Here is a 25,930-nt window from a genome sequence, read left to right on the forward strand (position 1 = left end):
CATCAGGCTCCCTGCTAGGAGCCTGCTTCTCCCTCTGCCTATGTCTCTGCTTCTCTCACTGTGTCTCTAACGAATAAAAATAGAAAGAAAAGAAAAAAAGAAAAGAAAAGAAAAGAAAGGAAAGGAAAGGAAAGGAAAGGAAAGGAAAGGAAAGGAAAGGAAAGGAAAGGAAAGGAAAGGAAAGGAAAGGAAAAGATGCTTAACATCATTTTTCATCGGGGAAATGCAGATATCCCTGCAAGTAAGATATCACCTCACATCTATCAGAATGGCTAAAATTAAAAACACAAGAAAAAACAAATGTTGGTGAGGATATGGAGAAAAAGGAACCCTGTGTAGTACTGGTGAGAATAAAAACTGGTGCAACCACCATGAAAGACAGTATGGAGACTCCTCAAAAAGCTAAAACTAGAACTACATTATGATCCAGTAATCACACTATGGGGTATTTAACTAAAGAATACGAAGACAATAATTTGAAAAGATATTTGCACCACTGTGTTTATTGTAGTATCATTTACAGTAGCCAAATTATGGAAGTAACCATACTAATGAATGGATAAAAAGGAAGTACATATATACAATGGAATATTTAGCCATAAAAAGAATGAAAACTTGCCATTTATAAGAACATGGATAGACCTAGACAGTGTAATGCTAAGTAAAATAAGTCCATCAGAAAAAAAGAACAATATCATATGAATTCACTTGTATCTAGAATTTAAGAAACAAAACAAAAAAGGGACAAACCAAAAAGCAGACTCTTAACTATAGCAAAGAGATGGTGACCAGAGAGAGGTAGGTAGACAGATAGATGAAATTGGTGATGGGGATTAAGAATACACTTACCATGATGAGCATTGAGTCATGTATAGAATTGTTGAATCACTATATTATCCACTAGAAACTAACACTGTATGTTAACTACATAGGAATTAAATTTAAAAACAAAATAACTTAAGAGCTATTTATGTGCTGCTTCCTTCTCACCACTTAGCACAAAACTGAGATGTCACCTCCTCTAACAAGGACTTTCCCAACTATGACTAAAGTCTCATCATACTCTACTCTAGGACTCTGTTCCATAGCAGTTATCAATACCTGAAATTATTTTATTATGATCTGTCTCCAACTACAAGCACTTCAACTTCTCAGGCATAGGACTCTGTTTTCCACATCACTCTAGTACTTAACACAGGGCTTGACAAAGAGTAAGAGCTAAGTAAAAATTATCTACTAAATAGTTTATTGAACTGATTACTGAGAAATACTAAGTAAAGATCTATCTACTCATAAAAGAACTTACACTTTTAATCTATATTGCAAAATCATTTATGGATGCCCAAGACTATTCCACTACTAACATCATCATGTCCATTATTCAAAAATTACAGTAGATGCAGGCAGAGATATATTACCCCAAATAAATATATCTAAGACGCTGTTCTTTGATGCTAAACACTGGAATAATTCGTGTATTTCAAGTTAAATATTTATGATATTTTAGTAATGATGTTATCATTACTAAATGAATCACCAAGAAAATAAAACATAGCAATTATATTTTCAAAAATAATTCAAATAACTTTTGCTATCAACAATAAATAGTAAAACCATATTCAAAATAACTATTAAGTCATTAGTAATTTAACTATTTCTTCTAAAATGGAAATTAAGTTTAACACTGCTAATCATTAACTGAATATTAGGTATTACAAATCACAAATGTCTAGTTCTAAGTAAAAACTATTATTATACCCCATCAGTAAAGACATTAACACACTCTAAGCTAAAATAAGTACTAATACTTTTCAAAGTAATGAAATCAATTAGCACAAATGAAAAATCAGAAAGTGACAACATAATCCACTTTTCCTATTTTAACAAATACACACTTCACAAATTAAAGTAATAGCCAACTTGTTAATGTATTTTACCTGAAAGATACTCTTATTTCAACTAATCTTTACTTTTACCTTATTCACTGTATGAATATTTTTCTGAGAGACTACATACATCACAGGTGAAAGTATCTGTCACATAGAATTTGTCACTTAGAATTTGAATTATGAGAGTCCTGAGAGTTACTAAAAAAGTATTAAAATATGCTGTTAAGGGATCCCTGGGTGGCGCAGCGGTTCGGCGCCTGCCTTTGGCCCAGGGCGCGATCCTGGAGACCGGGGATCGAATCCCACGTCGGGCTCCCGGTGCATGGAGCCTGCTTCTCCCTCTGCCTGTGTCTCTGCCTTTCTCTCTCTCTCTGTGTGTGACTATCATAAATAAAAAGAAAAGAAAAGAAAAGAAAAGAAAAGAAAAGAAAAGAAAAGAAAAGAAAAGAAAAGAAAAGAAAAGAAAAGAAAAGAAAAGAAAAGAAAAGAAAAGAAAAGAAAAGAAAAGAAAAGAAAAGAAAAAAAGAAAAGAAAAGAAAAGAAAATATGCTGTTAAAACACTGTTTTCATTTCTATAATATTAGCTATTCCATAAATGGAAAAAAAAGGAGAAACTTTCATTTTAGATCCAAAATCAAGGTCTGTCATGTATACTTAAAAGTTACAAAAAAAAAAAAACATTTCTTGGGACGCCTGGGTGGCTCAGCGTTGAACGTCTGTCTGCCTTCATCCCAGGGCATGATCCTGCAGTTCCAGGATCAAGTCCTATATCAGGTTCCTTGGGTGGAGCCTGCTTCTCTCTCTGCCTGTGTCTCTGCCTCTCTATGTGTCTTTCATGAATGAATAAATAAAATCTTAAACAAATAAATAAATAAATAAATATTTCTTCACTGATTTTATTAAGAAAGAAGCAACTCTACAAGTAAAACTATTTAATAAAGCCAAAATGATAGGCAAATATATTTATAAAATCTGATGACCATATTGTACGTTATTGCCTTTTTCATATCAACTGTTTCCCATAAAATTACACATAAAAATGTAATAAGAAATTTTTTACCTGTAAATAACATATTTGGAGACAGAAATGAGTAAATGCTATTAGCATACAAAAGAATCCTGAAGTAGATGTACTTTAGATTCCTCAAAAAAATTAAAACTACCATATAATCCAGAAATTCCACTTCTGGGTATTTACCTGCACAAAACAAAAACATTAATTTGGGTTCTTTTTTAAAGATTTTATTTATTCATTTATGAGAAACACAGAGAGAAAAAGAGACACAGAGACACAGGCCGAGGGAGAAGCAGGCTTCCCACAGGAAACCCAAAGCAGGACTCAATCCCGGATTCCAGGATCACGCCCTGGGCCAAAGGTAGACACTCAACCACTGAGCCACCCAGGCATCCCAAAAACACTAATTTGAAAACATTTATGCACCCCTATGTTCACTGCAGCATTATCTACAATAGCCAAGATATGGAAACAACCCAAGAGTCCACCAATGGATCAATGGATAAAGAAGATGTGGTATACTTGTACAATGGAGTACTACTCAGTCATAAAAAAGAACAAAACCTTGTCATTTGCAATAACATAAGTGGACCTTGAGGTAATAGGCTACATGAAATAAACCAAACCAAGAAAGACAAATATCACATGCTATCACTTATATATGGAATATAAAAAATAAAAACCCAAAACAAACACATGCAGAACAGAATGGTAGTTGCCAAAGGGGAGGAGGATGAGAAGTAGGCAAAATGAGTGACAGGGTTCAAGAGATACAAACTTCCAGTTATAAAATAAGTCATGAGAGGTAAGTGTATAGCATAGTGACTATAGTCAAAAATACTATGTTGCATATTTGAATGTTGCTGAGAGTAGATCTTAAAGTTGTCATTAAAGAAAAAAATTTTGTAACTTCATATGATAACAAATAATAATAGGCTTATTGTGGTGATCACTTCATGGTGTACACAAATATCAATCAAATCATTATGCTGTACACCTGAAACTAATTAATGTTATATTTAAATTATACCTCAACTAAAAGAAGTGAATAAATAAGAATGTTTTAATTTCTTAACATACCTTTAAACAAAAGTAAATTATAATTTCTTTTCAAAGGATATCTACCTCAGTTTTTTTTTAAATCCTGTATTAAAAAGTTTCCTTAAAAAAATTTTTGAAAGAATTTTATTTATTTATTCATGAGAGACACAGAGAGAGGCAGACACTCTCAGAGGCAGAGGGAGAAGCAGGCTCCATGCAGGGAGCCTGATGTGGGACTCAATCCTGGGACCACGGAATCACTCCTTGAGCGAAAGGCAGGTGCTCAACTGCTGAGCCACCCAGGTATCCCTCTTAAAGAATTCTTATTTGTTGATTCAATGAACAATTATTAAAGACTAATAAACAATTACATCTTTCTCTAGTGTGCATTTTTTTAGTAGAGTAAGGGAGGCAAGTCATCAGCATAGAGTAAGTCATAGCGCACTGCCTGATTTCCTGCACAAATTTTAAATATAAAATTATAATCTGTTAAGACCACTACAGGATCTTTCATAAAAAAAAAAACTACTTATGCAGGGATGCACAAATAATTGGTACACATAAAAAAAAAAACTAGCAGACAGGATAAACATTACATCTAAACCACAGTATTATTTACCTATAAAGACAGTCAGTAGAAAAGGAAAGAGGACAGTCAGAGTCAGGAGGGAGGGAGGAGAGAGCCTGGGAAGAAGAAAGTAAGAGGAGAAAGAAGGGAGAACATGGGGGCTACAGCTGATAACACTGGACTGTATAACTGAAATTTGCCAAGACAGTAGAATTTAAATGTTATTACACATAGAAAAAAAAAGATTATCATGTGAGGTGGTAGATGTATTAATTAACTTGATAGGGAGAATCCTTTTATAATGTATATGTGTATCATCAAATCATTATGTTGTACATTTTAAATGTCTCACAATTTTGTCAGTGATACCTCAATAAAGCAAAAAAAAAAAAAAAAGAAAGAAAAGAAAAAGAAAAAAGAAAAAGGGAGGAGAATATGCTAAGCAAATCCAGTAAATCAAAATTTTAGATTGAAAAATTAAGAGGTAGTGATTCATTCTATGCCATGGGATACAATTAAATGTAAAGTTTCATTACATCTAAACCACAGTATTATTTACCTATAAAGACATCCACTCATATCTATTTTTAAGGAATAAATCTACATAGTTAAAGGCTCATTACATTAAACTTTTGAGTTCACCAAGACAAATCTAGTTTTTTTTTTTTTTTTTACTTATGGCATCAGTAAATTTTACTTCTATACCAATGACAATTGTATCCAAGGGTCAACAATTTACTTCCCTGAAATTCATCAACATTCAATGGAAAGGATTGTCTAACAACACAATCACATTTTTTAAACAGGCGATTTGGACAATAAAAGGGAATATGTGATGAGCAAACTGCAGAAATGCTCTTCCATATAATTCACTAATAAGCTTGCACCTTCCAAAATCTTGGGACAAACCCCTAACGTTGTAATGTTCATGGAAAGTTGGATTGGAGTCTTAAAATAGGGAAATATAATTTTCCTTAATATTAACTCTAATGTTCCGCATAAAAAGTCCTGTAATCCAACCCAGAGAAATCTGCCAAGCACTGTGACTTGCTTCGTATACTGTAGCTCTCAATGCTTTATACTCACATATGCAAGAAACTAAAAATAATACCTCATTACATGATGATTTTCAACCCAACACACTGGGCTGACGAAACCCATGATCACCTTGTATATAAAGAAATACTATCCTCTAAGTTACATAGTTCAAATACCAATTCACAAAACAATCTACCCAACATCAAAGTGTAGCTGGAGTGTGCAATAAATCCACAAAAACTGGAACAACCCCAGGCAAATCAAGCAAATATAAAGCATCTGAATTAAAAAGCCAAATAATACTATAAAAATAAAAATAACTTTAAAAGCCAGGTCAAGTTTTCAGTTAAAATCTTCATACTTTGAGTATTTTTAATAACTAAAACTATTGATACTATTGATAATAGTTTCTAAAAATGCCTAATAAGAGCAAGTGACTAAAGAAGCAGTGAATACCGAAGAAGAGTAAATGAAATCACCTTGTCAAGAAGTCAGTAAAAATAAAAAATTAATAAAATAATTTAAGAGGTCAGTAAAATAATTTGGAAAATTATATATACTTTCTTTAAAGATGTTTATACATTTCCAAAAATACTAATTTTAAGCTTTTGTAAGTGTTCAAAAATTACCCTATATAGCTGTAGCTAAAAGATAAAGATAGTAATTATTCTTTAAAAAATCAACAAAAATTAAAGTACAATTTAAAGATTTATATGGTATATTCTATAGTGATTTCCTTTTTAAAATGCAATAATAATGGATAAAATAAATTTGCAAATTTTAATTAAACTGAAAAAATTACTGTAAGATTATTTTAATCCATTTGTTAGGAAACCATTATACATTATTATTACTATTTCTTTTCTATTATACCTTGATAGTCATTTGATAGGAGCTAACCTGTATTTAAATCCAAAAAAAAGTCAGTAATACAAGATAGAAATCTCACTTCTGTTTAGTATTTTAAAATATTTTCTGCATAGTTCCCTCAAACATTCATTAGCATTCCAATTAGGACTAGCATTAAAGTTTTTAAGAAGGGTCTAATCCAGGTCAATAATAGAAATAAAAAGTTTGGAAACGGTCAGAAATAACCACTGGTATATACTCATTTATCACACATACAAACATATATGTAACAAGCTTACTTTTAAATCATACATTTAGTTTTTCCTTACAACTTAAAACTGGATACAGAAAACTCTAGAAGTCATAAATAAAGAACAAAACCAAGTCCCTTCTTGCCAAGATGTGTATACAACTGCAGTAGATTTAAGTTAGATATAAATATATATTACATACATCTAATACTATATAAAATGTCAGTAAATATTTTTCCAAGAAGGTGGGAGAAATTTAATCTCTGCAATTGAGTTTTTGCCACCAAAAAAGATTTAAATAACCCTAGTTAGAAAAATATGTTCTTGAAATTATAGTTGTATTATATTCTAGCTCAGTTATTTCCATGTGAAAACTTCAAAAGGACTAGTTTATCATAGTCAATAAACCTATGAGTATTGAAAAATCCAAACTTACCCAGAGTATTACAAATAAAAATGTATGCTATGTCAAAATTACATGCACCTCTTTCAAAATTAGGGCTACTACTCAAAGCAAACTCCAGGTTCGTTGCAATCCATATCAAAATTCTAATGGCATTTTTCATAGGTAGAGAATAAACAATTTTTAAGAAGCCACGAAAGACCCCAGAGAGCCAAAGCAATCTTGAGAAAAAGAAACAGAGAGAAGCATCACACCCCCTAATTTCAAAGTACATAGAAAAGCTATAGCTATCAAAATAGTATGGTTATTGGCATTAAAACACATGAATATATCCATGGAACTATAGAATAGAGCTCAAAAATAAAGCCACACATACATGATCAATTAAATTATGATTTATGACAAAGGAGCCAAGAATATACAGTGGGGAAAGGATAGTTTTCAATAAATGATATTGGGAAAAGCTACATCCACATGCAGAAGTATGAAACTAGACCACTATTTAACACCACACACAAAAATTAACTCAAAATGGATTAAAGATTTGAATGTAAGATGTGAAACTCATAAAACTAGAAAAAAAATCAGTCTTAGCAATGATTTTTCATATCAGGTATCAAAAGCATAAGCAAGAAAAGTAAAAATAAATAGATGGGACTACATCAAACGAAAAAGCTTCTGCACATCAAAGGAAATCAACAAAATGAAAAGGCAACCTATGGAATGGGAGAAAATATTTGCATGTTCTGATATCTGATGAGGGGTTAATAACAAAAATATATAAAGAACTCATATAACAGCAAAAGAAAAACAAAAAACAATTTGATTTAAAAATGGGCAAAAAAAAAATGTGCCGAGGATCCGAATAGACATTTTTCTAAAGAAGACATACAGATGGCCAAGAGGTATGTGAGAAGATGCTCAACATCACTTGTCATCAGGGAAATACAAATCAAAACCACCATGAGCTGTCATCTCACACCTGTCAGAATGGCTAGTATCAAAAAGACAAGTAATAACAAGGGCTGTCACAGAAAATGCGGAGAAAGGGGAACCCTCGTGCACTGCTAGGGGGAATGCAAAGTGGTGCAGCCACACTGGAAAGCAGTATGGAGATTCCTCAAAAAGTTAAAAATAGAACTATTATATGATCTGGTAATTCCACCTCTGGATATTTACCAAGGAAAACAAAAAGACTACTTTGAAAAGATGCACCTCTGTGCTCACTGCAGCATTATTTACAATAGCCAAGATATAGAAATAACCTAAACAGCCATCAATGGATGAAAAAAGAAAATGCGGTGTGTATACAATGTATTATTGTGTGTATACAATGGATTATTATTCAGCCATAGAAATGAATGAAATCTTGTCATTTGTGACAACATGGATGGACCTGGAGGACATTAATACTCAGTGAAATAAGTCACATAAAGATAAATATGATTTGATATCATTTGTATGTGGAATCTTTAAAAAAAAACTCATAGAAACAGAGTATAGACTGGTGTTTGCCAGAGGCAGAGGGTGTTTGGTGGGCAAAGGGGGTGAATGGGGTCAAAAGAAACTACCAGTTATAAAGTCATGGGGATATTAATATAAAGCATGGTGACTACAGTTAATAATTCTGTAAAATTGCAAATACTGCATATTGGAAAGTGTAAGAAAGTCTATCTTAAAAGTTCTCATCACCAGAAAAACATTTTTTTTTTTTTTCAGAAAAACATTTTGGAAATATGTACGGTGAGGGACGTTAACTAGACTTATAATGTGATTATTTTGCAACGTATTTAAATATTGAATCATTATGGTAAACACCTGAAACTAATAAAATCTTATATTCCAATTATACCTTAATACCAAAAAATTCAGGCAATTAATAGAACACTTAAATCATAATAGTTGAATTCAAAATTTAGTCCCTAAAGAATATAGTCTCCTTAATCTGTTTTTCTATGAAATAAATTAATTCAATCTAAACTACTTGATGATCATTATTTTTGTTACTTATTGCAAACTATAAACTTTATGTGCAAGATTGCATACTGATGTAAGTACCCTCTATTATAGGTCCAAATCTATCTATAAACATTAATGAAAACAATACTGCCCCCATCAGATACAATAATTTCTTTCCATTTTATAAAGACAAACTTCTAACTCTCTCAATAACTAATCACATTTCAAACAATGGATCTGAAAAAATGTATTAGAGGCACATTTTTTAAAACAAATAAACTATAAAACCTTGCTTTTTATGGAGTCAGTGAAATTTTGTTGTTGTTTTTTTATGACTATTTGGTTTACTTCCTTCTGGGCAAGTTTAGTATGCAACTCTCATTCTTTAGACAGTCAAAAACTCACAGACTTAAATTTCTGGAAAACTTAACCTCGTCTTGTCAGTGAAAGACGCCATAACTAGCACCACGGAACAACTGTACTAAATTTTAACACTGTTCATTAACAGCTCCATTTTCCTGAGTTTGCGTTTGTTCTTTGGCATTGGCTTAGGATATAATCCATTCTTCAGAAGATGTTCCTTGCTGAGGCGAATTTGAGCACCATGCTGAAGCTGGAAAGAGCATAAAGCTTGAAGAGGACGAAGCAAAGTCTGTGAAGATAAAAAAAGATACTAAAATAGTGTCTGTAACGAATCATGATATTGTATATCTAGCTTTTTCTTCAGAAACAGGGACTGTTACGTTTCTTTACCATTATTGGCTTTTAACTATGAGTAGTAATAGACATTCTACTAAATATATGATGATTTCTATATATATAATTTCTTTTAATTCATATCTTACATAGCACTAAGGAATTCCAGTAAAAAGACAAAAGTAACTAATTTTCCATATAGATGATGAAGTCCAAATATACTTTTATACATTAATATATTCAAAAACCTCAAAAAACTGTTACATTATAATAATTTAATCTGTAACAGAGTAAAAGAGATCTTTAGATATAAATTAGTTAATTCGGTTTCTTTTTTTTTTAGATTTTATTCATTTATTTGAGAGAGAGAGACCACACTTGTGCATGCACGCAGGTGGGGGAGGGGATGGAGAGGAGGAAACAAGTAGACTCCCCACTGAGTGCAGAGCCCAATGTGGAGCTCAACTCTATCCCATGACTCTGAGATCATGACCTGAGCCAAAATCAAGAATCAGACTATCAATGGACTGAGCTACCCTCTTAATTCAGTTTCCGTCACAGACTGGTGCAAGCTTCTGCTGCCTGAGAACAATCAGACAATGGCAGCAACAGGTGAGAGGCTTATGAACTCTTGCACGTTGGTCCAGGGACCACATACAAGTTAAATATCTCAGTTTTGGTGCATTTGAAATAATTCTAACTACATACGTACCTGTCTAAAGCCAAATACCTACAGGACCAGTCATATAACATAACCACATCAACTGGGCAGACCCATATGATAACAAAGAATGGTGAAGCTTACAAAACAACTAGAACACATGCCTGACCCCAAGTTTTTCAAATTCAAAGATAAAAAAAAAAAAAAAAAAAAAAAAACACAAAAAAACACCCTCTCACATGTTTAAAATATATTTTAAGTCAGATTCTTTCCCTGCTGTAAATCTTTCAAATAATAATAGTAAACTTGAGTAAGCAAACTTTTTTAGAAATGAAGGGAAAAGGGGCGCCTGGGTGGCTCACTCAGGTAAGCGTCTGCCTTCGGCTCAGGTCATGATCCCAGCACTTTTTTCTTGCCTGGAAAAGACGGTTAGAGGTGGGACAGCCATCTTGTGATTACAGTGCAATAAACGTAAAGATCAAAGTCAAATACATCTGATGATGGACAGAAAGACAAAAGAGATCCCCAGCCCTGGACTGGTCACCTCAGCATTTCTTACATGCAGGAGAAAAAGAAGCCAGTATATACATGATTCAAGCACTGCAGTAACAGCTCTGTTACATGCAACCAAATGTAATCCCTGACACACACCAAAGGAAAAGAGACAAACACTCTGAAAAGCTCTGCATGCCACTATTGTAGAAACCCCTTATATTTGCTATCATGATTTCTTTTAATGTCTTCATCTCATCAAATAAAAGAGGGAAAATGGAAATGACTATATAATTCTTTACAGAGTCAGCATAGACTGACTGGATCCTGAAACCTCATCCCTAGAAAACATATCTAGGACTATATACAGACTAAGACAACTGAAGGTTCTATCGCTATTCACCATGTTTATTAGATTCCTGAGGGATAGAACGCTAATATTCCTATTGTTAAGGGCCTCCAATGTTTACCTTCTGAAAATAAGATTCTATCATTTTTCTGAAGGAATTAAGAGAATGAGATTTGGAGAAAGTTCTGGATTGGATCCCCACTCCATCTCTGTGATAGTCAGTAGCGCTGTTCACAAATACACCAGTCCTCCATCTTTGAAGTTAGATAAGGCCATATAACTTTCTGTGGTTAGCAAAATATGGACATGAATACTGTGTGTTACCCCTGGGCAGAAGCTTTAAAAGAATGTATGATTCACAACTCCCCTTATGCCTTCCTTGATGAAAGGAGAATGACATATCTAGATGGTGCCTCCATCAGCCTGGCCCCTAAGTGACTGCGGCAAGCACAAGCCCCCTGGCAGTCCCAATGGACACAAAGTGTGACAGAGGCACACAGCTCGGTTGTGTGTTGTGTTATGCCATTCTGACTTTGGAGTGTTAAGTTACTGCAGCCAGATCTAGCCAACGCTGACTGGTATAATCATTACCAGCTATGTGTTCCCAGGTAAATCATACAACCTCTCCTTGTCATTTTATTAATCTGTAAAATGAGGAAACTGATGTCAAGCTTACAGGGTCATTATTAGGTTATAGTAAGTGGATGCATTTAATATGTTTAGCACAATACCTGATAATAAACAACAAGGCTTCTGTATGAACTAACAGATCTGAGGCAATGAGAAGCTATAGGAGAAATAGACTTGTTCAGAGGAACAAAGAAAATCCTCCACTTTCAAAACAAGTTCATTTCTAAAAGTTTATCTGAAGGGAAATCAGTGTTTTGTAAATCCTTCGGTCTGCATGTATAAAATGACAGTTCTCCAGGGATCCTTACTGACCAGCTACTATTGTTGAGCAGAGTTAAGGCACATAGACTATACACACAGCTTGACCCTGTTTAGCTATACAGGCTCATAAGGTAACTTAAGCAGAAAAAATTCCATTATAAAAAAGATTCCCAAGTTCAAGACTTCCAAGGTGTGAAAAGCCCTGGTAAATATTACAATAGGTGAATGTAAATTACCAACCTTCACTTCAGAATTTTGGTCAATGTATTGGCAAGAATCTGGGGGGAAGGGGGACCGGCAAGGAACAACAACACAGGGATTAATGCTTCTGGAGCTCCCGGTGTTTGGCAATTAACACACATTATTCTACAACAGTACTAAGAGGTAACTATTCTTGATACATTGTAGATAAATTAACAAGCACAAGAAGATTATGTGACTTGCTCAGGGGCAAAAAGTGATGATGATAAGTGATGGAGGTTTCATTCAAATCTGCTTCAAAGCTCACCCAGAGCTACTGTTAGTGTCTCAAAAACTGCTCAGGAATAAAGGACGAGGATGAAACAACAGACTAAGAAGGCTATTCCATGCCAAGTTCTTTATTTTGAGGAGCCCTACTTACCTTTATTCAGCAGAATAAAGCCAGCTGAAAAATTACTACTCTGCCCCATTGTCTTAATATTTCATTAGGAGGCCCCTAATTAAAGGTTACTGGGGGGAAAATATAGGTCACAGTCTTCCTCTCCATGAAAGGGAACACACCTATGTTCAGAACAGATGGTAACTGCATTTCTCAGAGGAATGAACTGATATATATATATTTTTAATTGTAGCCAGATCTGAACAGGCTAAACTTGGGATTCCCCTACTGGGAAAGTTAATTTTTTATTTTTATTTTTTATTTTTTGCCAGCTGTAATAATAAGCAACTTGGGATGTTCCATTATGCATTTCTTCTGCTTGTGCTCCAGCCAAGAATCTTATCAGCACCTCCCAAATCACCCATCTGATTGTCAAACACCCTTTTTCCACTCCTGGCCACTGAAGTATGACTACTCCTGGTGATCAAAGCAAACAGAAAGAGAACTGCAGGACCTGGCTATCACTTTGGGATTTCATGTACAATTTGATCCACAGACAATAACAAAAGCTGAAGACAGGACGGATCCTGTCGCCATTCTGTATCTTGAACTTTGCTTGTTGTTAGATATTGTACTCAGAACTTAAGGTAAGCTTCCTGTTGTAACTGTACCTTAACTAATACCAGAATCATACATCTTATGAAACTAGGAAGGGAGGAGCAGTAGCAGCATTGGCAGTAGCAGTACAAAAATGATAAAAAAAACCCTAGCCCTACTATATTACAACATTATTAAATCACTACCACTACCAATATTAAAGTTTCTATTTAGAATTGAAGTAAAGACCTAATTCCAATGTAGAAATAAGAGATATAAGTCCATAGGCAATTCTTTTCAGAACCCAAAAGGAGGAGAAGAAATAAAGTTTCAAATCCACAGCCAAAGAATATTACATATTTCCCTCAAGATTTGAACATTTAATGGGTCCTTGGTCTGATGTTGGCTGATCATAGAATTTTAAATCAACAAAATGGAAAATACAGAGACTGTACAGAAAGCGAGTTTAAATAATAGCATTCAGCTTCATCTTTAAGATACCTAAAAAGAGTACGTTATTTTTTTCAAGAATATATAAACAAAATGGAAAAACAAGTATAGGGGTATATAAAGTGCTATGTTGATGGCTAGGTACATGGGAGCAGGTGCTAAAGTTAGAGTGGAGGGAGAAAAGTTGAAAACACTCTCTGGTCATTTAGAAAAAGATGTATGGTTCCTCATGAAATTTTTTTCTTTCTCAAAGGAGAGAGAATAGCCAGAGAAATTGCCTAGACACAAAATAAAGTCTACTTACTTACACAGATACACACACACAAAAAGCCTACTCATGAAAGCCTACTTCTTTTCAAAAGAAGAAAAGCCTCCAACTCTGACATTTCCCATAGCTTAGGGTAGAGAAGAGGCAAAAGGCAATTCAAGACTTGCTCCTGGCATTCTTTAACTCTCCTTGCTCTGGACATCTTCTGTTCTTTTTCTTGGTAACTTATCCAGTTTCTCTGATCTGAGCTTTTATTCATTACTGAAATTTCCTTCATGGGTAAGGCACACTCTTGTAATAGTACCCATAGTGTATCATGAGAGAGAGAGAAAGAGAGAGACAGGGAGAGACAGAGGAGGCAGGAATGAGTACTCTGTATATGTGTGTATTGTATGTGTCAGAAAGAAGAGTCCTAAAACCCCATTTAGCTATGCTTATTAATCCTCTGACTTTTCTTCTTGAGTTATATTTATCAAAAATCTTCAAAAAAAAAATCTTCAGTGATTAAAAAAGTCTAACAATTTATCTTATTTTGCTATTCTTTTTTTTCTTTTGCCTTAACTGCAAAGTTTCCTACATGTTCCAAAAGATGGAGGTGTTGTTTGTGAGCTCGATGAACATTATTCTTTACTTATGATTATTAATTATATATGAAATCATCAGGCTTTTATGGAAATTAAATAAAATGATGATTGCAGGTTATAACCTTTTCATATTCTGCAGGTGTTTTTTTCTCAAAAAATTATCTTTCTTCTACTCTAACTAAGCAAGCAGTGAATAAGATAAACAGAAAGTTGGTACACCTTCTTAAATAAAAGCACCAATAGAAAAAAGAGTTGCTGTAAAATATTCTTTTAATTATAAAAGAAAAAAGTTGTGTCTAAGAAAACAAAATGCTAAAAGAAATATACAAAATAATTAAAGAAAAATCTAACCAAAAAACCCCTGTATTTAATGTTGTACTACTTAAAAGCAATTTAGCTTATTACAAATGCTGTTTGCACAGCTTAGAATGAATATTTAAATAATGCAATCTGGATGCTAAACTAACACAGAAAAATACCAGAGGGGGGAAAGAAGGTTATAAATGCACACAAATTTCTATCACAGATACATTCAATTTGACACCTGAGTTGCAAATCTCATAAATTACGCATTTCTAAATTTTCTAGATAAAATCTAACCAAAATGCTTACTTTCAAAAAATATATAACCTTCCAAAGACATACCTCTTGTATGTAATTATTTTTCTCCAAAATGGAAAGAGCAGCAGCTGCACATTCCAGTGTAGAAAGGCACCTATTAGTTGGTTGCGTCCGAATTACATACTGACTAGAAATGCTAGTTTTTAACTGCACCTGAAACCAAAAAACAGAATAACAGAATATAATTTTGTTTTAAATTTAAAATTATAAAGTCTATGTTTTAACTACTAGTTAATTTCCTTCCAAAATCACCAGTTTAGAAGTATTAAAGGCATTGGGAAGCTCAATGGCTCAGTTGGGTAAGCATCCAACTTTTGATTTCAGCTTAGGTCATGATCTCAGGGTCATGAGATCAGGCCCCACATCAGCTCCAAGCTCAGCAGGGAGTTTGCTTGAGATTCTTACTCTCCCTCTACTTCTGCACCACCCTCCCACCCCGCTCATGCTCTCTCTCTCTCTCAAATAAATAAATAAATCCTTTTTCAAAAAAAATATTAAACGTATCAGTATCTTTCATACATAATATCCTTTGGTTATTGTTATTGTTTTTTTTTTTTAATTTTTTAAATTTATTTATGATAGTCACAGAGAGAAAGAGAGAGAGAGAGAGAGGCAGAGGGAGAAGCAGGCTCCATGCACTGGGAGCCTGATATGGGATTCGATCCCGGGTCTCCAGGATCGCGCTCTGGGCCAAAGGCAGGCACCAAACCGCTGCGCCACCCAGGGATCCCTGGTTATTGTTATTGTTAAACAAAGAGGATACTTACACATATATCTGATATTGAAAATATATCCAAAATACATGCGAATTCTACAAATTGTAAGTAAAAAGACTAATAACGCCTTCCCAGTGGGCATAAGAATGAAAAGACACCTCACAAAAGAAAATATAAGAAAGGCAAATAGGTACATGTAAAAGTGCTCATATGACTTAATGAAAATTAAAATCACAATGAGATAACATTTCACACTTGCTAAAACAGTTAAAATCAAAAAGACTACCACCACCAAATGGAGAGAATATGGAACAAATGAAACCTTCATGCATTGTAGTGAAAGTGAAAATAATTAATCACTTGGAGAACTGACAGGTTTTTTTAATTTAATTTTATGGTTTAGTCTTCCATTATTTCTTAATATAAATTGACAGGTGTATGACTGTATGCACACGTGCACATACACACACGTTTAGCTGAGAGAGACCTGATGATTGACACAGAGTCTGACATAAGAAAGAAAAAAAAAAATCAAATGTCAACATTCTGACCTTTTGATTCCTATTTTAATTAAATGAATCTCAAGTAATCTTACACTCATGAAACTAAATTCTTAGCCCACACTCTTTACACAATCACATTTAAAGATTTGTGGGTAGATGAGAATTTCAGCTTTTACTCATAAAATATATAAGCATGTGGAATGAAGTAGTGGTGTCTATGTCTTAACACACAGCAACTTAATAAAATCAGGTGTTCTTTCTCCTTTTCTACCACCTCTGAAGTTACGTGAGTCTCTCATCCCTTCACAATGGAAACTTGTCCCTCAGTCCTCTTCTTCCCTTGTTACTTATGCAGTCTCCCCATGATGAGACATATGGTCCTTCTACTCTGAATGCATTTTGTTCCAAGAATTCTCTACAACTTGTATCCTCAAAAAGAGGAAGAGGGAGAGAGGAAGAGAAAGGGAGAAAAGCAAAGTTGGCATTGTAAAAGATTTACTATAGAATGTATTTAGTTTTGGAAAGCATTCTTTACAGCATATTTAACTGATAATGTTTTAGAAATAATCATACATTAAAATCACTCTGCATTTCTACCAACTTAGTAAAACACGGAAAATAGATGCAGGGAGGGAAAGAGATGGAGACAAATGGTTACAGAAAGATGTATAATGATAAAAAGAAAGCCTATGATTACATAACTGTAAGAATAATTCATAATGTTGATTAACTGTAATTACTAACAGCTTTGATATGACTTCAGGTCAACTAGAAAACAGAGTACAGCCAGCTACTGCTTTCAGCACTCAAGTCTATAACTGGAGAATTTGATAATAAATCTCTGATTACAACAAAAACAACTTTGGGAAACATGCAAAGTTCATAATAAATTTTGCTTATTGGAACAAATTTGATTCTATTTCTTTTTTTTTAAGATTTATTTTATTTATTTGAGAGAGAGAGAGAGTGAGCAGGAGGCAGGGGCAGAGGAAGAAGGCGAGAGAATCTCAAACAGACTCTGCGCTGACTGCAGAGCCCCATGAAGGGCTCAATCTCACAACACTGAGATCTCAACATGAGCTGAAGCCAAGAGTCAAGGCTTAACCAATTGTGCCACCCAGGCACCCCTGGAACAAATTTGATTTTTAAAAAAGAAGTTTGTAAAAAATAAAATAAAATAATATTTTAAAAAATAAAAAAGAAGTTTGTTATTTCAGAGAAGAGTTTCACTTCTTACTGTGACCCACATGGCTATATAAAAACTCAGATTCTGAAATTTACCAAAGGTTAGAAGACTTCATAATGTCCTTCACAAATCATTTCTCCAGGACCAGATATATTTAAAAGTGTAAGTAACTAAGATCTGTCATACCATCAATATGCATGTTATTAGAGTGTGTTAATGTGATCTCACAGGGTCTATTATGCTTTTGTGCTATCTTACCTTCACCACTCTTGATTCAGTAGGTAAATGAGCAAAAACAAAAAGAAATACTGTTGATCCATCTTCTTGAGAAATCACAGGCATCATAATAAATAATGTCAGAAAGTGCCTTGTCTTAAAGAAAAATTCAAGAAAATCCAAGGCAAAAATAACCATTCCAATAAAAGAAAAAATTAATATCTGACTAAAGTATGAGAGTCTGTTGAAAGACCAGGATTATTATATCAAACCTGATAATAGCTAATCAATTAATCTTAATCAAGTTATTTCATTTCTCAGTTCTTCCTCACCTATAAAATTCTTATAGATGGACCTAATGGTGTTAAAACCTATCTTTTAGCAATCAATCCTAAGTTATATATAATATATAATATTAACTATAATTATATATCATAGTACAATTAATGTATCATATAATTATTATAATAGTGATATATAATTATTACATAGAAACTTAATTTCCAAATATGAAAAGCCATGCTGACTCAAAGAACACTTCAGTAATTTTGAACTTTTTGGAAGCTAGTTCTCTTTGGGTTTAAGTCGTTTGACTATTCTTGATGTAACTTCTTTAGGAACAGGAAAATCAGTGGTTGGTTTAGAATTCTACCAGTATGGATTGTGAGGCTATAATATAACTCCCATTTTAGAAACAGCCAACTCTTCCAATTCTTGTTTCTAGATTTAGCATCAGATCTTTTCCATTGATTCTCTGAATTGGCTAAAATTTGAATTCCTGGAAACTCTTTTGTTATAATGCCTTCCTTCCTTCTCTCCTATTAAATCTTAAATATATATTTAACACACAAGAATACCTAGTTAACAGTCTGAAACTGATCACCTTTAAAAAGGGCTTTTTCAAATGTTTCCTTCCTAGCAAAACTTTAGCTGTTTTTGTTAAGTGATGTGTCATTAAAAATCTGGATGACATAGCATGTACAGTAGTTTAGTAACAGCTTTTAGGGCCACAAAACAAGTAAATATGCAAGGCAATAACATGCCATGGCTTCCCTGCATAATATAATGTAAGCATTTTTAAATAATTTACTATAATATAGTCAATTCATTTGTCAAACAAAATAAACTAAAAAAAGACCTCAAAATTAAAACTTTAATTCATACCTCCAGGCCTCACAAATGTTTTATCTTTATAATTTGATGGTGACTACTTGTTATCTGTACTAAGGCTATTTTAAGCCAAGTTTCATTACTAAATAAAATTACTGAGTTTCTCAATTATTAAGAATCACAAGACCTTCTAATCACTTGATCAGCCTCCTTCTTATAGGTTTCTAGGAAAAGCAATCTATTTTCCAGGCATCCTGAAACACTTCTTGTCTAGAATAGGCTGAAATAAACTCCCTTTTAGTAGTATCCTAAAGTCTTCACCACTGGAAGACACACATAAAAACCCTCCTTTCTTCAGCAGCCTTTCTTCTATGACCTTCCACAAGCAAGATTCATCATCTAAGCCTATGAGCAGACCTCTGAAAGAGAGGCACTAAATCTTTTCCCCTAGCCTTAATCTTTCAATCCCCTTCATTCCTTTCATTCCCTCAGTTTAATTCAACAATATGATCTAATAGTGGTAAGAGTCTAACTTTGGCATCAGACAGTTGCCAGTTCTAACAAAGACTTAGCCACTTATGTTCAAAGTTTCATGTACTTACTAGACGCTAAGTGCCCTACCAGATAATGTGCACATACTGTCACTTTTAATACTCACAAAGACCCTATGAAGTAAGTACTATTATGAGCTCCATTGTACTCAAGACAGAACAAAAGCACAGAAGGTGAAGTAACTAACTCAAGGTTCTAAAATCAGTCATGGTAGAGCAGACAAATGAATCTATAAAGTCTTATTCAAGAGCAGAACTCTATCACCAAGCTAATAATTAAAGGTTAGGCAAACTTCAAAACATGAAACAAATAAAAACAAAGCTAGTCTTCTGGAAAGCAAGACTGAGGCAACTCTCAAGAATTGTAGGGTTCTTCTGAACATGGTTTTAAAACAATGATATAGAAGGAAGGGTCTTCTTCTACACAGTATGAAAGTTACTCACAAACATCAGTATCCATGCCTTAATCCAGCACTGCCACACTCTGAAGCCTACAAAATTCTTTTAGAGATTTCAGGACTAATGTTGAAACACAGAAAATTTGATGAAAATAAAAGTGAAACAGGCATTAGTTATAGATAAAATGGTAATATTAGTGTTACTTCCTAAATACGTGATTGTTCAAGTTACTTTTCTTTTTTTTTTCTGAGTTGGCCTGAGAAATGTCATTTCATAACGGAACTTCTCTGGGAAAACCTATTTCCAAAAAAACCCCTCCACTTGTAGAATAGCTTTGGTTTAAAATTTATACATCAAAATGAGAAATAAGTTAGGTGTTAATTCTCCAAAATACAAAAACTTTCATGTTAAAATTGCAAATACACAATTGATAAGCCTGAAAATTAAGCACTTACAAATTTCAAATTTTAGCAACTCCAAATAATGATACAAAATTAAAATTCTACTAACTCACAAATTTAGCCAAATATCTTGATCACTGATTTATCTTGTTAAGAAAAACATCTAATCTGCCAGTTTGTCTTTCACAAAACTCCCAATTTAGCCATATCTGAAGTCAATGGAACTGTGGGTATGGAAATATATCCAGAAGCAAAGTACAAACACAAAAATTCATGGGATCAAAGAATTGAAGTAATCTTTCGATCTCCTTGTTCTTAGTCCTGATTATTCTTTAAAAATTTCTGAATTTACAGAATTTTCCTAAAATTGAAAATAATACTGAAACATAATAATCTCTCATAATTCAATAAAACAAATATTTATTTGAATTTATAAGCTTCCTCTTTAAAGAATTAATGGAGGCATGAAAATAAAACTTCTTTAATATTATTGACAATAACTTTAGAGTAATGTTGGTAAATTAACAAAACTTTACACCACCAAACAATGTCGAAAAAGAATGTCACTATAGATTACAAGTCTCTGCATTACTTTCTGCTGTCCCGAATCCTAGTTTTTCCAACAACAGTTACTAAAGACAAGTCTCTGTTGAACAATGCTATAGAAACTAACTTATGTTATATTCACTGAAACTCAAAATGTCCAACACCTAAATACACTTATAGATATGCACTCTTTCACATTAGGTTTATATCAGTTTATATCCTTTATCAAGAAACTTGAATTAGAAACTTATTCAGGATATGAGAAACTGACTTATGAACTAGTCTTATCTAAATAATAATCAATTTTATAATGTCTTGCTAGTCAAACATTTTTCACCAAAGATAAACCTCATTCAACAATTAGCAGTACTGTTTCAGAAGCCATAATGGCTTCATAAATGGCTATAGAAAAATGAATCATAAATTAGCCTAAGTGTGAAATAAAGCATATATTATACCATTGCTTCATCAGTTGGTTTGCCAGATAAGGCTTATTTTAAAATTCACTGTTAGGGACACCTGGGTGGCTCAGTGATTAGGTGTCTGCCTTTGGTTCAGGGTGTGATCCTGCAGTCCCAGAATCATATCCCACACTGGGCTCCCTGCATGGAGCCTGCTTCTCCTCTGCCTATGTCTCTTTCTCTCTCTCTCTGTCTCTCATGAATAAATAAATAAAATCTTTAAAAAAAATAAAATAAAATTCACTGAATTAAATTGTACATTTTATTTATTAAAAACTTTTGTTTCTTCTGTAACTTTGAATTAAAATAGTGTGTATGAATTGGGATGCATTCCGGAAGGAACAATAAACAACTAAAAGCATGAGATGGGAAGTTAGACACACCTAAATTTAAATCTACATAATAGTTGGGTAGCTTCCAACAAGTTTCTTGAATTCTCAGAGCCTAAAACGTTGACAACTTCAGAGGATGACTGCTTTGAGGAGCTAGTCTGAAGGGAGTGTTTAGCAATGCACGCCATACAGTAAGTGCTCAATACAGGCAAAGATGGTGAGGAAGGTGGTTGTACTGATGCTACTGATGGGGATCAGGATGGTGGCGGTGGTAATTCACAATGCTTTCTTTCTTCATAATCTAATGAATAACTGTGAAGCTCTCAGATTTACTACAATACATCCAGATGAACAGCCTAACCAAGGGTGTGGAATGAGGTGGAATTTAGGACAGAGCCAGAAGTCAGCTTTTACATGATGGAAGAAGAAAAGCTATGGAACAGGAGAGAGAAGAAGAGAGAGGTTTTACTGAATACCAGGAGAAAAAAAAAAAAAGGTCACTTTGCCAGGTGAATAAAATATTCCTAGAGTTAAAAGCCTGTGGAGGTTAAAAAAAAAAAGTAGAAATATTTTCACTCAAGATATTATTTATAGACAAGGAAAATACTAGGTTTTTATTCTTTTACCTTTGAAGTACGTGATCTGAGCATCATTAGAAAGTGCCATCATCATAAAATAATTAGATTTTATATCCGTATCTTTAGATATTTCTTTTTTTTTAGATATTTCTTTAAAACATCCCCATACAATACCATATAACAAAAAATAGACCAAGAATTTAAGTATTTTTGAAAGTCACTTTTAAAAGAAAAAAAATTTATTTCTTGCATGAACTTGCATGATAATATTACCTGGCAAATGTTTTCTACATATTTTCTCATCTTCCAATACTTCTTCATGTGTGTGACTTAATCTGTAATGTTTAATTGATTTTATGACAGTGCAGAGAGACATAAAAAAGAATTAATTAACAACAGGTTGCTATGTTCCTGTGAACAATAAAGAGTACAAGTTACCTTAATAGTAAGAAATTATGTGTTTCAGAGTATCAGAACTTCTAAGACTTGGGTGCATTTATACTAATTATTTGACTTTTTGTGTACAACTGAACCAAACATGTAGATTTATAAATATCTATATATCACTGTCTCAATTACAGTCTGTATTTTATAGAGCAAGATAGCAAAATCCTAAATAAAAGGAGACATACACTATGTTCACAGGATAAAAAGTACTGCATAGATGTTAATTCTCAAAATTTGACTTATGAATTAATGTAATCTCAGTAAAAATCTGAAGAGGGTTTTTTTGTGTGATTCATAAAGCTGATTCTGAAATTATATGTTAATGCTAAGGGGAAAAATGATAAAGTATTCTTGAAGAACACAGCAGAAAAACCTGCTCTACCAGTTAGACTTCATGTAAAGAAAGCAACATTGATAGACCGTGTGGAACTGGCAGAGAGACGTATAAACCAACAGAAAAGAATTTAAAGCATAGAAATATATTTTCACATAGGTGCACAAGTGATATATGATAGAGGTAGCACTCCAACGCAGTTTTATACAGGCATTTTCAGTGAATGGTGCTGAGACAATAAATGTGCAATAATCCAGGCAGCCATATAAGAGGAAAAAATGAAATTAGACCCATAGTTCACACCAAATACAAAAATCAATTACAGGTAGATTAAATACAAACATAAAAGATAAAACTGCAAACTTTTAGAAGGTAACATGAGAGAATATGAGAGAGGTAAGAATGAATGTTGTAACACAAAAAAACATTAACTGGAAAAAAAAAAAAGGACTAAGAAATTCAACGACATTAAAATCTAAAATTCCATTTACCAAAACACAGTATAAAAAGAGTGAAAAGACAATATATTTGTAATTATACAATTCCCAAATGGCTCAGACCCAGAATACATAAAGAACTCCTAGAAACCAATAAGAAAAAAGTCAAAAAGCTAAAAGAAAAATGGCTAAGAGATGTTAATACATAATTCAACAAAAAGAACATCTAAGTGGCTAATAAAAGTATTTTAAAAAGTGTTAAATCACATTAATAAACATAATAATTAAAACAAAATGAGAAGCTACTACACACTCATAAGATTGGCAAAAACTTTAGAACACTGGCCTTACCAAATGTTAGAGGAACAACAGCCATACATCACTGGTGGGCACGTAAACAGTTACAATCATTAAAAGCAATTTGGTTCAATCTAGTAAAACTGAAATTATGCTTAACCCATGACCTATCTATTTCATGTCTATGTATATACTGAAAGGAACTCTTGCATATGTACATCAAGCTATATATGCACAAGAAGATTCACAGAAGCACCTATCATAATAGCTCCAAGCTGAAAACAACCCCAATGTCTACCAATAACAGAATGCATAGTAACATATCCACATAATGAAAATGAGCAAAGTCCAAATATGTACATGACACAGATGAGTCTTAAAGATATGATACTGAAGAAAGACAATATACAAGAAAGCATCCATAGTACGGCTTGGTTTCCAAAAAGTTCAAAAATTAGGCAAAACTCTAACATTTAGGGCTACATATATTTATAAATAAAATAAGATAATTGCAATAAAGGTCAGGATACTGTTACCTCTGGAGGTATGAAAGGTGGTGAAGGAGGTAGGGACACATGGTAGAAAGGGGAACTAGGCCTTTTGGGGTGCCAACAACATTCTATTGCTTAAATGGTGGCTATATGAGCATAAAGTATCTCTTGACTGGAAACATGTTTTATACACACCTTAAAATAAAGCATGTTATTAAAAATTATCATGATAAGCATTAGCTCAATAAACACTCTTTTATTATTATTAGTGGTTTTCTCTGCTATACAAAACGCTAAAATCAAACCAGAAAACAGAGGACAGTTAGTTGCAATTAGCTGTGTGACCCTGGGTAGGTATACTTAGTCTTCAGAGTCTCACTTCCCTAATAAATAAAATAACTGACTTACACCTGTCTCTTAGATTCTTTCAAGTTCTAAAATTCTTAGATTCCCATTATCTCCCATCACTCAGGTGAACACTGTCGGGGCCCTGATTAAACCTCACATACCTTCTTATTCTTCACTGAACAAAGTAAAAAAAGTTGCACATGCAATATCAAACAGATACACATGCAAACATAATATTATTTCACTATTATTTAAAGAACAATAAACAGCCAAATTGTTACCCTAAACCCTACTTCCTGTCAGCATACCAGAGTGCTAGGGATATAAATAGCTGCTGAATGATAAGTAAAATTTTAAAACTCAAATATGTAACAATTATTCTGTTTGAGAGCTGAAAAGGTGCTAAATAGAAATACAATGTGTATCTATTGTGTAGTGTTGTGGAATTTAATTTTATTAAAACTACTATCGATTCAAGTGTCAAGTGTCGTCAACATGTTGAGATGTTACATGATGCCTATACTTGTCCTATTAATTATTTTCTCAGAGTATTTAAGAGAGCTAGTGAAATCCAAAAAATGAATCGGTATTTCTTAAATGTATCCATTCAAACACAATCTGGACACCATAAAGTCCTGTGTAATAGCCATTAATGATACAGGACATTCCCTTCAGCAAGATGGCATAATTCTGTCAACTTTGTAGTATGAAAAATATGTACATAAATGTTAGATACTAAGTTTGACAAATAAATTCATGAAGAACTCCCACCCTAAAAAATGGTGGAAAAACGACAACTACAAGGGAGAGTGAAAAGAATATGGGAAAAGAAAATGAACTGGAGAACTCTTATCAAATTATAGGGATTTCTCACTATTCAGTAAGAAAAAAATTCTGATTTCAAATCAAAACTGAATTTCCCACAGCTCGTCATTCATCTTTTCAAGCAATTTAAATGAAAATTCTATTAGACAGTTAATCAAAACAGTGGCATGTTAATTCCACACATCTTTGTGAAAAGCATTAGTTACAATAAAAATATCACTATGATGATATGCAATACTTAACAAATTGTGGTTTACTGTTGTTTTCACCATCTGCTTAATGAAAGCTTCTTCTGTAGTTTAACTATTATCTTATTAAGATTCCCATCACTTCCTTCATTCATATAAAAGCTGTCTGTGTATATTTAATTTATTGGCAATATCTAGAACCCTAACTCCATCTATATTAATTAGTTCTTTTTCTACTAGACAAGGTCAACATTCTAAGCCAGAGACACACACAAAGTGTGTCACCGTTAGCAAGACTTCTATTTTTAAATAACTTTCTCTCCAATGACAGTACTCACTTCTTCCAAGTCACCATCATTTCC

General features: G+C 33.2%; 1 protein-coding gene across 4 annotated transcripts in view; it reads right to left on the reverse strand.

Annotated features, from left to right (window-relative positions):
• Window positions 1-485: 485 nt before the first annotated feature.
• The window catches only part of DTWD2 (DTW domain containing 2), a 114,451-nt gene continuing 89,006 nt past the window's right edge, over window positions 486-25,930 (reverse strand). For 3 of the 4 annotated variants that reach the window (XM_072840625.1, XM_072840623.1, XM_072840627.1), the window contains exons 5-6: window positions 15,227-15,355; window positions 6,352-9,665 (exon numbers count right to left, since the gene is read on the reverse strand). In XM_072840625.1, coding sequence (XP_072696726.1) covers window positions 9,495-9,665; window positions 15,227-15,355 — 300 coding nt within the window. In that variant the 3' untranslated portion in view covers window positions 6,352-9,494. Of the gene's footprint in view, window positions 3,088-6,351; window positions 9,666-15,226; window positions 15,356-25,930 lie in introns of those variants that run through there. The other variant, XR_012037740.1, reaches the window with a different exon arrangement.

This window comes from Canis lupus, chromosome 10, assembly GCF_048164855.1.
Source record: "Canis lupus baileyi chromosome 10, mCanLup2.hap1, whole genome shotgun sequence".
Lineage (NCBI taxonomy): Eukaryota > Metazoa > Chordata > Mammalia > Carnivora > Canidae > Canis > Canis lupus.